Consider the following 13,743-nt stretch of genomic DNA (forward strand, 5'->3'; position numbering starts at 1 on the left):
CAATCTCTACTACTTCAAATCTCTCCCACTTAGCCATTACCAGATCCTGCACATCCCCAATTATGTTGGTACCTATTCCTGCTTGCCTTGTGTTATTTGTACCAACATAAAAAACAACATTTTCCTTACCTTCCTGCTTTTCTCAACATCTGTCTGACTCCATCTTTCATTTATCAGGATGCAAGTTTTCCCATTGCACCTCAGCTTTCTTGAAACTCCTCTTACTTTGACAGATTTAACACCATTAGGCAAAGTAATAAAAACCTTCCTTTTGTCAAACAAATCCTGATGTTTTTTTAGTTAACGGTATAATTCAGAGTTTTGTCATAGATGGTGGGTACAGTTTTCTTTAGTCTCTTCCAGTGCTGTGCTGGGTTATATGCATATTCTTGATTTAACAGAGTTCTCAGTTGTTCTTGGGAATCATTCTTCTGGGTTATTTAGACCTCAGGTGTTGTTTGAGGGTCTGCGTTTTCTCTGCCAATTTTTTCTCCTTGGGACAAATGGGAGTCTGTGGTTGTAAATATGTTTTTAAAATCCTTTTTCCTTGACAATGCTCTAATTTATTAGATGCCAATGCTTTGATTGAGGGCATTACCAGGACATTTTATGATCAATATTCTGGTAAAATATGGTGCTGGTGATTAACAAGACATGCTCTGCCCATTTTGTAAGGAACATAACTCCCTTGGAATTGGATTTTTCAATGTCTTCATCACCAATAACTCTTTTCCATAAACTACAATTGCATTCCACACTACCATCAAAATGACGCAAAAGGATTATCTTGTCACTCCTAGAGATAGCTGATACAATTCCAAGATCTGAGTAAAAGTTCTCCTTTACAGCATTCTGATTCCTTTCCACAGCAAAGTGTAACCACCTCCAGGCTCCTTCAGCTGCCCTTCATCTACTCACCTAGTCTTTGATATCGCAGCAACCTCAATGTTGTATTTCAGTAAATCATGGGCAATGATAGCAGTACATCTTTATGGTCATTCACTCAGAGGGTTGTCCTATAGGGTTTGTATATTCCATGTAGCAAATACATCATTTGACTGCAAAAGGTGAAGCTATTGGATGTGGTTCTCCAGTCAGCATTGTATGAAGCTGTCTGTTCTTAGGGCACTGTCTCAGCTCCCTCCCCAGTTGGGGTGAGCACAGAAAATTCTAAACAGGACTGATCAGGTGTGGAGACAGCTACTGAATAGTTTTACAGCCTCAAATCCTCGATGGAGACTATAGATCACACACCCACTGCCTATATTTCAATGTCCTCCCCCATCACAAATCTCAGATTGCCATAGAGCTTTAAAGAAGTCTGATGTTAAGAAGATGCCTGTGGGTGAATATTCTAGTGTGATTATACTGATGCTCAGCAGCAAACCACTTTACAACATGGCATGTTGGAGCACAAGGACCAAGTAGTTTCTATGCTGCTGAAGCCATCTTTCACCTTCCCAGTTACAGAACAGAACTTACTGCTCCTGTACCTGCTCCACTGTCGAGGTCTTCACATGCAGTTGATACTAGAGTACTCTGATGTGTTGCAATGCTGACTGAAAGTTGCTGATAGCTTCTCTCTTCTGCGATCAGTTGGTATAACATTTACATTCCAGACTACAGTACATATATTATAAATGAACACAAAGCTGGCTTGCTTAGTACTGCCAAGTGTCTCTGAAATGGATAACACATTGAATTAGCAAGAGACAGCTGTACATTTGAAGTCCTGATGAAGTCTAGTATATAGAATACGAAGGGTTCTTAACATATTTTTGTTTTTGTTTATATAGTATGCCTTATGTTTTCCATAATTGGCAGGAACATTCTTACAATGTTTTGATGTAAACTTCAGCCTTCATCAGAGGAATGACAGGCTATATATTCCTGTACAATTCACAACAATTTTTCATAAGCATTAAATTAAAAGAAAATCACATTTCCTTCCAATTATCAGTCACTACTATCACACCATATTCATTCTATTGGTCATTTCTCTTCTGTTCACAACTTGAAAGATTTTGAACCGTACTGTCTATGACTTGATAAGCGATAATTAACACAATTGCAATATTGCTCAACAGGACGCCAAGTATATGGGCGCAAAGCTGTATAGAACACGGAAGCTTAGAGGTGGTTCCTCGGAAGGGTGTGACCATGCACGAGTGAAACAGAAGATGTGTTGGAGAAGGAAAGAGAGATAAGAATTTTGTTTTGGGAAGCACCATGCTACCTTAACAGCATTTAACGGGGGAAGAGAGAGGTTTACCAAGTCACGGGAATCGAGTAATATCTCATCTTCCGGAGGGTTTTTCGGGAAAATAGAATGATGAAAATAATCCCCAGAATTTTGTGAACATGATGGTATGTCTAACTCCATTAACACATGACAAATTTGATAATTCCGCATTAATATAACCACCATGGGAAGCAGTCGAGTAGCCACATACCAAACTCAAGTATGTTAGCTGGGAGTTTCCCTTGTGTGGGTTCACTTTTTGCTCCCTATAAAGCTGAAGGATTTGGAGGGAGGCATCTCATTTGACAGTAAGATTGCTGCCAGTGTACATCGCGTGTATCTTTGTCTGTCTTGATGACTGCGCCATAAACCTTTGTCTGAACAAAGACTATGATTACTTTTGAGCGTTCGTGCTAACTTCACTCAGAGCTGTAGAAATGTGAATAACAGTTTTATAGTGAGATAAGATTTGATTTTGTCATAGTACAGTCATAAAATAATGGATCAACTATAAACATTGCCATTTGCACAGACTTCTTCACAGAAGTGGCATGGGTTGGCTCTTAGTACGATGGTGATTGCTAGTAGGATTTAATCTATGAACTGAAATAATCTCTGTTTCAGAAGGACGCACATGTGTAGTCGAGTTAAAATATTATTTTAGCTCGACAAAAATAGGCTACGAACTCATGTACAGTAAAGTAAGCCTGCACACATATCTGTGCGTGTTTTTAATGATAACAGAAACTATTCTGTTAACTTCAGTACACTTTTAACCGGTCTGGTATACGCAAGAAACGCGTTTGTATGATGATTGTACTGTGTGGGTTAAATAATCGAGTATTTCATTCCAGTAATTCAGGAACCGAGTTTCAAGACAGTGTGGATACAAGCTTCAAGTGGAGCCTCAAGAAGATGCCTGTGATGGACCTACCTGGAGACATCAGTACAAGAGGATCGGCTATGGACAACGTCTTCATCATGCTTGGCTAAATGGCATAACCAAGTCTTGATGGAGAGAGAAGAGGATCGCCTAAAATGAGCTAAGTGAACCAAAGTTGTTAGCATGTGGTAGGATTAGGGACAGTTACACAGAAAGTAGCAATTATGTAAATAATAGTTAAGCCCTTTGGTAATTAGGGTAAGATTAAGATCATGATGTATGAGCACATCAGGCTATTTGTTAAGATGATTTTGAAGCTATTGACGTTCTTAAGGTATATAACTTATCATTTTGGGATTTGCACTGTGTGTTATAATATTTTACGGGTGATATGGGAGCTAGGAGTAATGTAAGGTTGTTTTTTTGTTAGTGTTAGGTCAGAATATTTCTTATGTATAGTGACACAGATTGATGCTGTAAATAGAATCATATAAAGAAAGCTTGTCAGTTTCAGACATCGGGTAGGGCAGAAAGATTATAGTAGTGCAGTATCTGCATGCTGCATGCGCAGGATTTATCTGCATGTTTTCACTATGATTAAAGTCTGGTGAGGAGATTAGTACCTCGCTGTAAGCGATGTCGTAAAAATTTCTGACAGAGTTTCACGCTGCCAAACAATAGACTCGAACCTGGGTCTTGGGGCATGAGGTTGTGCCACATGTGTAGAGCGCTGTGTTTTTATATGAAAGTAGTACGTGTTAGTATTTTGGATTAAATTAATTAGACCCCAGAAGTGGTCTGGTAACTGAGCCTGATATTTAGAAAGAGAATTGGTTCCTTACTTGTCGTAAGAGGTTGTGTGGAAGCTCAAATATTCGTCAAGATAAGACGGAAGTAAAAGCCCTTGTTTGGTTTAGAGTGCAGAAAGGCGGCTTAGACTAGGTCAGTGTTGCAGTTTGTTTATGATTTTTTGTGTCTGGGAGTCTCTCATCCTCCCGTCAGCTAGGTCATTGACATACTGACCTCACCCCAGGGGGTGAACGGCCATTTTTAAAAAGCCGCATGCAGTATATCGTTTCTTTACTTTCCAGATGAGATTTATTTAGATAACTGAGATTTTTCTTTTCTTTTGCCTGTCTATATTTGTGTGTACAGAACATGTGATATATTTGTGTATTATTTGATTTTATTGTCTGTTCGTTAGATGGTCTTGTAAACGTGAAGATTACCCAGGGCTTGTCAGTTAACACTCATCAAATTTTAGTGGAATTGTGCCACAAGTAACTTCCGTGTTTTTTTTTTTGTTTTTGTTTGGAGTTTAACTTTGTTTAATTTTTTTATGATTATGTGGTAAATATGTCCCAGATGCAAGGGAATTTTAGTGGTAAATTTATTTCTGAAGAACGTCGCTAATCCATAACAATTCCTGTTTTAGGTCCAAGGTGTTTTACACCTAAGGAGCAGTTCACTAGTTCATCCGTCAGCACCTCGACATCGTCACTCAAATTTCTAATGTACGCCGTCTTTGGCACTTTTTCTTGCCCCATGAGTGCATCAGATTGTAAATTACATTGTCTTTGATTGTGATTGAAGAATTGACTATGCTTTCGTCAATTAAATAGTTCATATTTCATGAAGTTCCTCATGTACAATAATAATATTGTAGTATACCTGTACTAACACACACTCGTCGCAAGAATCCGATACACGTTCTCTCCAGCTGCTAGTTCGGTGTATTTCTATTCCTTTGGTCAGGTAAGCAGAGGTAAGTTATGAACCCATCATTTTTTTCTGTGATTTATCCATCTACTCATGCCCAAAAGGGTATAGTTTCTATGAAGAAGAGATTCCTAATTCACAATTTTCCAACAAGACATGAAGCTAGAAAAGAGCTTGACTTACCTGCCAAATCTATTTGCTATAATTCCTCCACTAAAGCCTCCAAACATGCCTCCTATGGCAAAAATTGAGACTGCTAGTGAATAGAAGAATTTGACAGTATCTTCGGTCATATCCTCCCCAAACCGGTCTTTGTACACATCCTTCATGAAGTTTTCTATGTTCTGTAAATATAAATAAAAAACAATCAACAAATATAAACTGTATTTACATGGATCATCATAAATATTCTGAAGAAAATATAATTAAATTGTTACAGTATTTCTTTCTTTTCTTTGCTTAATCCTTTTCAAATAAGGGGAAAAAAGAAAAAAAGGTGAAACAGTGGTCATATACCAGTTAAATCAGTTAAAACTTGCACCCCTAATTTTCTGAAATTGAAGGTGCTACTGATGTGTTGTTTTCAAAGAAATGAAGCGGAACCAAAAGCTCCTAATTGTAGCCCCATATCGAATTAAGAAGGATCTTGAAAAGTCATTTGATGATGTTGATCAGATGAAGCAATTTGAGATTGGGATCAGATACCAAGAACAAAGAATTATCTACAATGTGTATAAAAATAAGTCTGCAGTGATAAGAATCGAGGGCTCTGAAAAAGAAGCAGCAATCCAGAAAGGAATGAGGCAAGGTTGTAGTTTGTCCCACCTTCTTTTCAATGTTTATATAGAACAGGCAATAAATAAAATCAAAGAATTTGGGAAAGGAATCACAATCCAAGGAGAGGAAATCAAAACCATGAGATTTGCTGTTGATATTGTTATTTTATCTGAGACTACAGGAGATCTGGAGAAACTGCGAATGGTATGGATAGAGTCTTGGATAAGAAGTACAAGATGAAAATAAATCAGTCCAAAACAAAAGTAATGGAGTGCAGTCAAAGTCAGGTATTTGCAGGAAACATTAGATTAGGAAATGAAGTCTTAAAGGAAGTAAACGAAAATTGTTACTTGGGTAGTAAAATAACTAACGATGGCAGAAGTAAGGAGGACATAAAATGCAGACTAGTACAAGCAAAGAAGGTCTCTTAAGAAAAGAAATTTGCTCACTTCGAATACTGATATAGGAATTAGAAAGTTGTTTTTGAAGACTTTCATCTGGACCGTGGCATTGTATGGAAGTGTAACATGGACAATAACTAGATCAAAAAGAAAGACAACAGAAGCTTTTGAAATGTGGTGTTACAGAAGAATGCTGAAGGTGAGAGGGATAGATCGAATCACTAATGAAGAGATACTGAATTGAGTTGGTGAGAGATTGATTTGGCTAAACTTGACCAGAAGGAGAAATAGAATGATAGGACACATCTTAGACACCCAGGACTTGCGCAGTTGGTTCTTGAGGGAAGTGTAGGCAGTAAGAACACTAGGGGTAGACCAAGGTATGAATATGACAAGCAGATTAGAGCAGATGTAGGATGCAGCAGTTACATAGAAATGAAAATGTTAGCACAATAGGCTGGTGTGAGCAGCTGCATGAAACAAGTCTATGGACTTACGACAAACAACAACACAGATTTTAATGATTACTAGAATGTGTATTTAGAAAGTTACATTTTTTCAAATGGAACAATGCCTATTGACATTAACACAATAAAACTAGAGTAAATTAGAATGCTAATGGTGTTTCTGTCAGGATTTTAGCTACGAGCTTTCGTTGTTTGAAAATTGTAAATACCGGCAGTAGTCTGCTCCATGTGTCAGCATTAACTTAAGAAAAAAGTGAATAAACAAATTCTTTGGATTCAGAAGAAGAAAGAGAATTGGCTTTCACAGGTTGTGTTCAAAATGTTGACTACTAGCTTCAATACAAGCTTTCAGTCTGCCATGCAAAGATTGATGCACACGTTCTAGCATTTTATCAGAAATTTCAGTGCAGGCAGCAGTAATATGTTGTTTCATATCATCTGGTGAAGTTGGTATGTCTTTGTTAACAGTGTCTTTTAGCTTTCCCTAGAGAAAAGAAATAATCTAAAGGGGTCGGATCTGGTAAACGGGCTGTCCAAGGTATAGGTCCCCTTCACCCAGTCCAACGATTTGAAAACAATCTGTGAATACAAGCTCATGGTATATAGTGCATTACTGTATGTGCTGGACAGCCATTGTGCTCATACGACATGTTCATTCTAGTTTGCCGTGGATCATCTTCGAACATCTCTGGAATTTGGTCTGTTAGGAGGTAGAGATACTTTTGAGAATCTTCTGTAGAAAAAGGGGTATGAGCTGCTGGTTCACTGTTCTACACACATTTAAACTCCATGCATGTTGATGTTCCACCTGACTTAAGCCAATGGAGTTGGTGGCTTCTTCTTCTTCTTCTTCTTCTTCTTCTTCTTCTTCTTCTTCTTCTTCTTCTTCTTCTTCTTCTTCTTCTTCTTCTTCTTCTTCTTCTTCTTCTTCTTCTTCTTCTTCTTCTTCTTCTTCTTCTTCTTCTTCTTCTTCTTCTTCTTCTTCTTCTTCTTCTTCTTCTTCTTCTTCTTCTTCTTCACTGTTAGGCTTTTCAGTCTGCCAAAACTATGAGTAAATACATTTATAAACTACTTGAAAGATAAAACATATGGTGACAGTACTACATCTAAAATAGCCTCCGTGGCTCAGGCGGCAGTGTGCCGGCCTCTCACTGCTGGGTTCCGTGGTTTAAATCCTGGTCACTCCATATGAGATTTGTGCTGGATGAAGCAGAGGCATGACAGGTTTTTCTCCGGGTACTCTGGTTTTCCCTGTCAAATTTCATTCCAGCAACACACTCCAATATCATTTCATTTAATCTGTCATTCATTAATCATTGCCCCAGAGGAGTGTGACAGGCTTCTGCAGTCAGCACAGTTCCTATCCTTGCTGCTAGATGGGGCTTCATTCATTCCATTCCTGACCCGGTCGAATGACCGGAAACAGGCTGTGGATTTTCATTACACCTAAAAAGGAAACAACTTAATTACAATAGAATGACATGTTTCATTCTCAAAGAAACAGTCAGATTCTATCAAATCACACTCAAATGTTTAGAAATAAATGTTTATGTTTATTTCTGTTCAAATCTGGAACTTGCTTAATGATGTCCTCCTTTGTCTACTCTAGCACGAGAACTCAGAGTTAGTTTCGGCACAGTGAAGAGCCTAACAGTATAAATTAACTGAGTTGAAACAAAAAAGAGATGGCTCAAATACTACAAGAAAGCCAATGGGGATTGTTTCTTTATCACTAAAGAAGATACATGATAAATCTTGTGTATCTTAACTTTTGTACATGGGCATAAAGACAACACTATTCTCAAAATCGTTTCCATACAGTTCTTGATGGAGAGAAACATGTTACAGATGAAACTTTTGATGGTGGAGAATGCATAGTACACTTGCCTGACTCATTCCACTTCCTCATGCAATTGCACAGGAACTAATGTGTGGATCTACAGCAACAGGAGCTAGAACATCAATTCCAGCCTCTTCACCAGCCACTAATTTTTTTCTATTATGTCTTCCAATTTCATATAAATTGATTGAAAAGATTCACAAATAATTGTCAAAGTGGGTGATGTCTATTGCGATACTGTTTCGTATACAGAGCATAGGAATGAACAGCATTCTTCCTACTTTCTCAATACACCATTAACATGTCAGTTTTTTTCAGCATGGGTAAATACCATCTTCCACCACATTCTACTTCTTGAACTGTAACAAAGTAACTGACAATGAAGTTGCAATGCAATCAGTGTACTGTAAAGGAAACAAACATAGGAACTTCATAGCATCATAACTATACAGTTGAATGGAGCAGACAACTACTGTCTGTATTCACAATTTTAAAACTATGATAGCTTGTAAACTACTTGTACTAGAAAGAAACAAACCATTGAAATTCTAATTGACACTAGTTTTATTTTGTTAATGTCAACAGGCATTGTTCCATTCGAAAAATAACTGTCTAAAATAATACACATTCTAATATTTATTAAAATTAGCTGCCTTGTATGACAGACAGGGGAGATCATGGGTATATTCTATCATCCCCCACCCACAGAGGGAGGTATCCCATTTTGTCTGGATCATCTCCTTCAACCTACAGAGGCCCTACCAATAGCTAAGCTACTGCCAGCTTAGCTCTCAGCATCATTTGCCCAAGAAAACCCCACCACCACGTCGAGGTAAGGATACCTTTGCTTGGGAGCTACAAGTGCATCTCTCTCTCTCTCTCTCTCTCTCTCTCTATTTAAAGACACTGCAGAGAATTGGCCTGTGCGACTGTGGTGTCAAGTGTAATTAACTGAAGGCAAGATTAGGAAAGGGCATGGCATACCTGTATGACCAATATAGACGTTTTGCACCGTATGAACAAAGAACCAGAAATTCTCACTACCATCAAGAGAAGGAAACTAGAATACTTTGGTCATATGATGCGGAACTCTAAATACCACCTTCTGCAAGTAATACTCCAAGGGAAAATTAATGGAAAACATGGTCCGAGGAGAAGTAGGACATCTTGGCTCGGCAACTTGAGCCAGTGATTTGGGATGGCAAGGCAAAGCTTACTCTGTTCAGAACAGCTATGAACAAACAACAGATCATGCTACTGATCGCCAACGTTCTGCGAGGACATGGCACATGAAGAAGAAGAAGTGGCATACCTGTGAACCCTTCCGATTTACCCAGAAAATTTCCATTTTTTAACTCTTCTACCGATTTTCCGATTTATTTTTAATTCTTCCTATTTTTGACCAATATAACCTCCAGTACGGTCAATACTCTTCCCCTAGGATAAAGGGTAAATTCTTATATGCTTGTGTAATTTACCCAACCTCATTTTCAAGCGCATTTATTTGATGCTTTATTTCGTGCGTGTATCGTCCGTTGCCTTCGTGTATTGTGTTTCCTGCTCGCTACAGCAGCGCACACTAGCGACTCAATCGTGATGAAAGAATGAATTTCTTATTGTGTGGTTCGCGGACTATTAACATTGTTTCTATGTGTAATATCGTTGAAGTTGTAGGCCACATGTTTTTTCTAGCGGTTCTGTGCTTTTCCCCGTGTCAAAGTCTTATATTAATGACGTACGAGACATACCGATCTGTTTTGCATGTGGTAGTTTAGCGTATTTCAGTGCAATTTTGTTCATTCTTACTTCATAATTTTAATGAGTTGAATGTATTTCAGTAAGTTGTGTCAGTGTGGTATAAATACAGTGGAACCTAGATATCTGGAATCACCTCGGGAGCTAAATTTTACTTTGAGTTATTGAAATTTTGAGATATAGAGAATACTGTTTTTGTGCATGTATAGCACATAATTGAATCATATGAATCTACGGGCTTTTACTGAATACATTATTTTTAACAGTACTTAAAAATATACAAAGAAACTATTTTACGGCATTGCTTTAATTATAACACTCATTATAGTAACTTTTTAGAAGACAGGATACAGTACATACAGTAGTGAAACAAGAAGCATAGCTCTGTTAACACCTTTGCAAAAAATTCTGTTAAATGCTTCTGTTTGTTACAGTTAACCATTCCTCCCTTCACGCCGAAACTTCTCGTCAATACCACGCAGCCAAGTTTTTTAAATGGACCTTGTCATCCACGACTTCTGGGCTTGCTTTTGTACTTGAACAGTAATTAATTCACACCCGAGAAACAGCGAGGCGTTTCTGATTTTCCGATCACTAGAAGTTCACGTTTTTTGGTTCCCGTCATATTAGTTTCCAGCTTCACTGCAATCCTTTCTTTATCTGTTAACTGTTCCTCACAAACCATAAATAACGTATTGCCAGTGCCGGATTAAGGTGTGTGGGGGCCCTTCTTCGTAACATCACGTAAGACTAGCATACTGAAGTCGTTATAGAACTACTTCCACTTCAATTGATGAATAGGGAAGTGTTGAAAAAGACTACTATTTTTCTCTATTTTTCATGTTAATATTTCATAATGCCAAAACATATTTTTACATTTGCCTCATCATCACTATGAAATCAACATACAAAACAGAACTTACTATGATCTTGTTTCCATTATCTTATTGGCATTACATGAATTTAAAATCTTAAATTTAAAACTAAATCAACATGTAAAAAGCTAGCACAAGTGGTGGTATGAGATAACGAAGGACATTGTAGTATTATGAATTGTAATGTCCTTCCTTATATCATTAGCAAACTCATTCCTGCCTGCAGTAAATTATCGATTATCCGAATGTCGATCAACAGAAATGTCGACTAACAGAAAGTGTCCCAGTCCGCAAATTCAAATATCTGCATTATGTATATCCACAAGTGCTGTAACAAAGTAACATTTTCTCCTTCCTACGTCAGCAGCCTTGCATCCAAATATACAGAAATATTGTTAAAATATATTATAATTGTAATCTAGGTCCATTTCAGCCAATTGCAACTCTTTTCATCCAAAGCTTACCTATTTTTTACTCCGACGTAGTTAACAATACTGCCGTTGGCGTCAGTGGTGCATGAATCTTCGCTTGTGGCAGGTATTGAAATGAATGATTGTACAGTTTGCAATGACATCTAAAGGAACACAGGTCTTTTTCTGTTTTTCCGATAAATTTAAAATAGACTGGTTAAGGATGGTATTGGTGGATCAAGATTAGTTCTTGAATTTGGAGCTGGAAGGACACAGTAATGAACATTTAAATGAAGAGTGATACCTATTCAAAAATTACAAGTGCATCTGACAATAAAGACGGAAGCTTGAAACAGAAAAACTTTGAAAGTGTTCAGTATCACTGCATTGCTCTTATGGCGTAGGAGCAGACTTTTTTGCAAATGATTGGCTACCCGAAAACTCACTTATCTGATTGTTCCCATTCCTGAATTCTTTTGGATAATCGGAACTGACCTAATTGGTAGTTGAATAACTCTTAGATTAAAAAAGTCTTTTTCCCTGCCTTCAGATTTACAAATGACTGTAAAAGGTCATCGAATGACAACTCATTTGTTATGTCATGTTTTGAAGACATGATAGTCAAACCGTCCAGTCTTGGTTGAAGCAGGGTTGACCGTAATTTATTTTTTTATTAGTGCCAGTTTAGAGAAAGAACGCTCTGCTTCGCAATTGGTTATTGGAATTACCAAATACAATTTCAATGCCACAAATACATTTGGAAATACACTAATCAAATTATTTTCGTGTATGTATTTAGCTATCTCCTGGCAAGTAACTACATCTACACTTTTAACAAAATCATAAAAATGTTTAATTTCTAGTTTCAAAGAGAAGTTTCATCCACAGTACATGAAGCCTTGCAGTATACTAGAAACTGGAACAATGACTGAAATAGTTTGTAAGACTGAAGATGATAATTAAGTCCACTACATAAACTATCAGTTATCACCAAAAATTTTTCTACTTCAAATTCTTTTCTTCCTTTCAAAATAGTTTCATTAAGGGCATTACCATCAGCATCTCTCTTCTTTGATTGTCTTTCAGATGTGTGCTCAAAACCTGTGAGATATTTTTCACATAACCTTTTAGCTTCCTCTTCATATTTGTGAAAATTACCTCTTCCATTGGCTGTGAATGTAACCAGAGACTCCAGAAGTTTACAACCTTGTAACAAGTCTAGCATAGATTTCTGTGAACTCACACTAACTTTATCAAATCTTTCCAAAATTTCATGCCAAAACACACACATAAAAGCCAATTCAAATTTCATGAACTTATTTTTCAGTGATTTTGCTTCTCTCCAGGACTCATGTTTTTCTTCAGCATTCTCACATATAATATCTAATACACATAAAATATTGTCATAGTTGATACACAAGGCTCTCACTGCTTCATAATGACAGCACCATCTGGTTTGACTCAAACTCTTCAGGTGAAGAAGTTCGTAATTTAAGTGCGGTTCCAAATTTCCCGACAACATAGCCCATTTACGAGGAAGGCTTGAGAAATAAACATACAGTCATTGCAGGTAGAAAAAAAATCTTCAAAGCTTCACGACAGGATTCAACAGCACTTACTCCGACTAAATTTAATGAGTGTCCTGCACAACGCATGAACGGGGCAAGTTTATTTTCCTTCTTTAGTTGTGTCTGAAACCCATTTTACTGGCCAGACATATTCGCCGCATTATCACAAGAAAAACCTCTACATTGACTCAAAGGTATGCTTTTGCTGTACAAAAATAATTTTACTTCAATAAACAATGAGTTTCTTGTGTGGCTTTCTATAGCCTTAAAGCAAAGGAACCTTTCTTTGACTTCCCCAGAATGCAGATATCTACATACAATTGACAATTGGTCTACATGAGCACAATCCGGGGAAGAGTCTACTATCAGTGAATAGTAATTTGATTCTTTTATTTCACTTAGGATTGTATTTAACACCTTTTCCCCCATTAAATGAATCAGTTCTTCAGCAATTGTTTTTGATAAATATAGAGGCTTCCCTTTTCCTTCATTACCGTGTTTTGAAATGTGCTCCTTCAAAAAAGGGTCAAACTGGGAAATTAGTTCAAGGATTCCTAAGTGATTCCCATTATTATACACTCCAAAAATCTCATTTTCTCCATGAAATGCTAGTCCTCACACACACAAAAACTTTATGACTGCCACAATTCGTTTCAACACCTTGCCCCAGTACTGGGACTCTTAAGTTATATGTTTAACTAACTATAAACTCGTGAGGAAATTTTCTTCCTATACAGCCAAGAATTAATTGCATTCCTATGTCCTATACTGTTTTCATGGCTACTGACAGTATCCTCTGCTTTCTT

General features: G+C 37.3%; 1 protein-coding gene across 9 annotated transcripts in view; it reads right to left on the reverse strand.

Annotated features, from left to right (window-relative positions):
- The window catches only part of Glut1 (Glucose transporter 1), a 250,614-nt gene that overhangs the window by 202,706 nt on the left and 34,165 nt on the right, over positions 1–13,743 (reverse strand). For all 9 annotated transcript variants that reach the window (XM_067146970.2, XM_067146967.2, XM_067146968.2 and 6 more), the window contains exon 3: positions 5,028–5,188. In XM_067146970.2, coding sequence (XP_067003071.1) covers positions 5,028–5,188 — 161 coding nt within the window. The remainder of the gene's footprint in view (positions 1–5,027; positions 5,189–13,743) is intronic.

The sequence above is a fragment of the Anabrus simplex genome, chromosome 5, assembly GCF_040414725.1.
Source record: "Anabrus simplex isolate iqAnaSimp1 chromosome 5, ASM4041472v1, whole genome shotgun sequence".
Classification (NCBI taxonomy): Eukaryota; Metazoa; Arthropoda; class Insecta; order Orthoptera; family Tettigoniidae; genus Anabrus; species Anabrus simplex.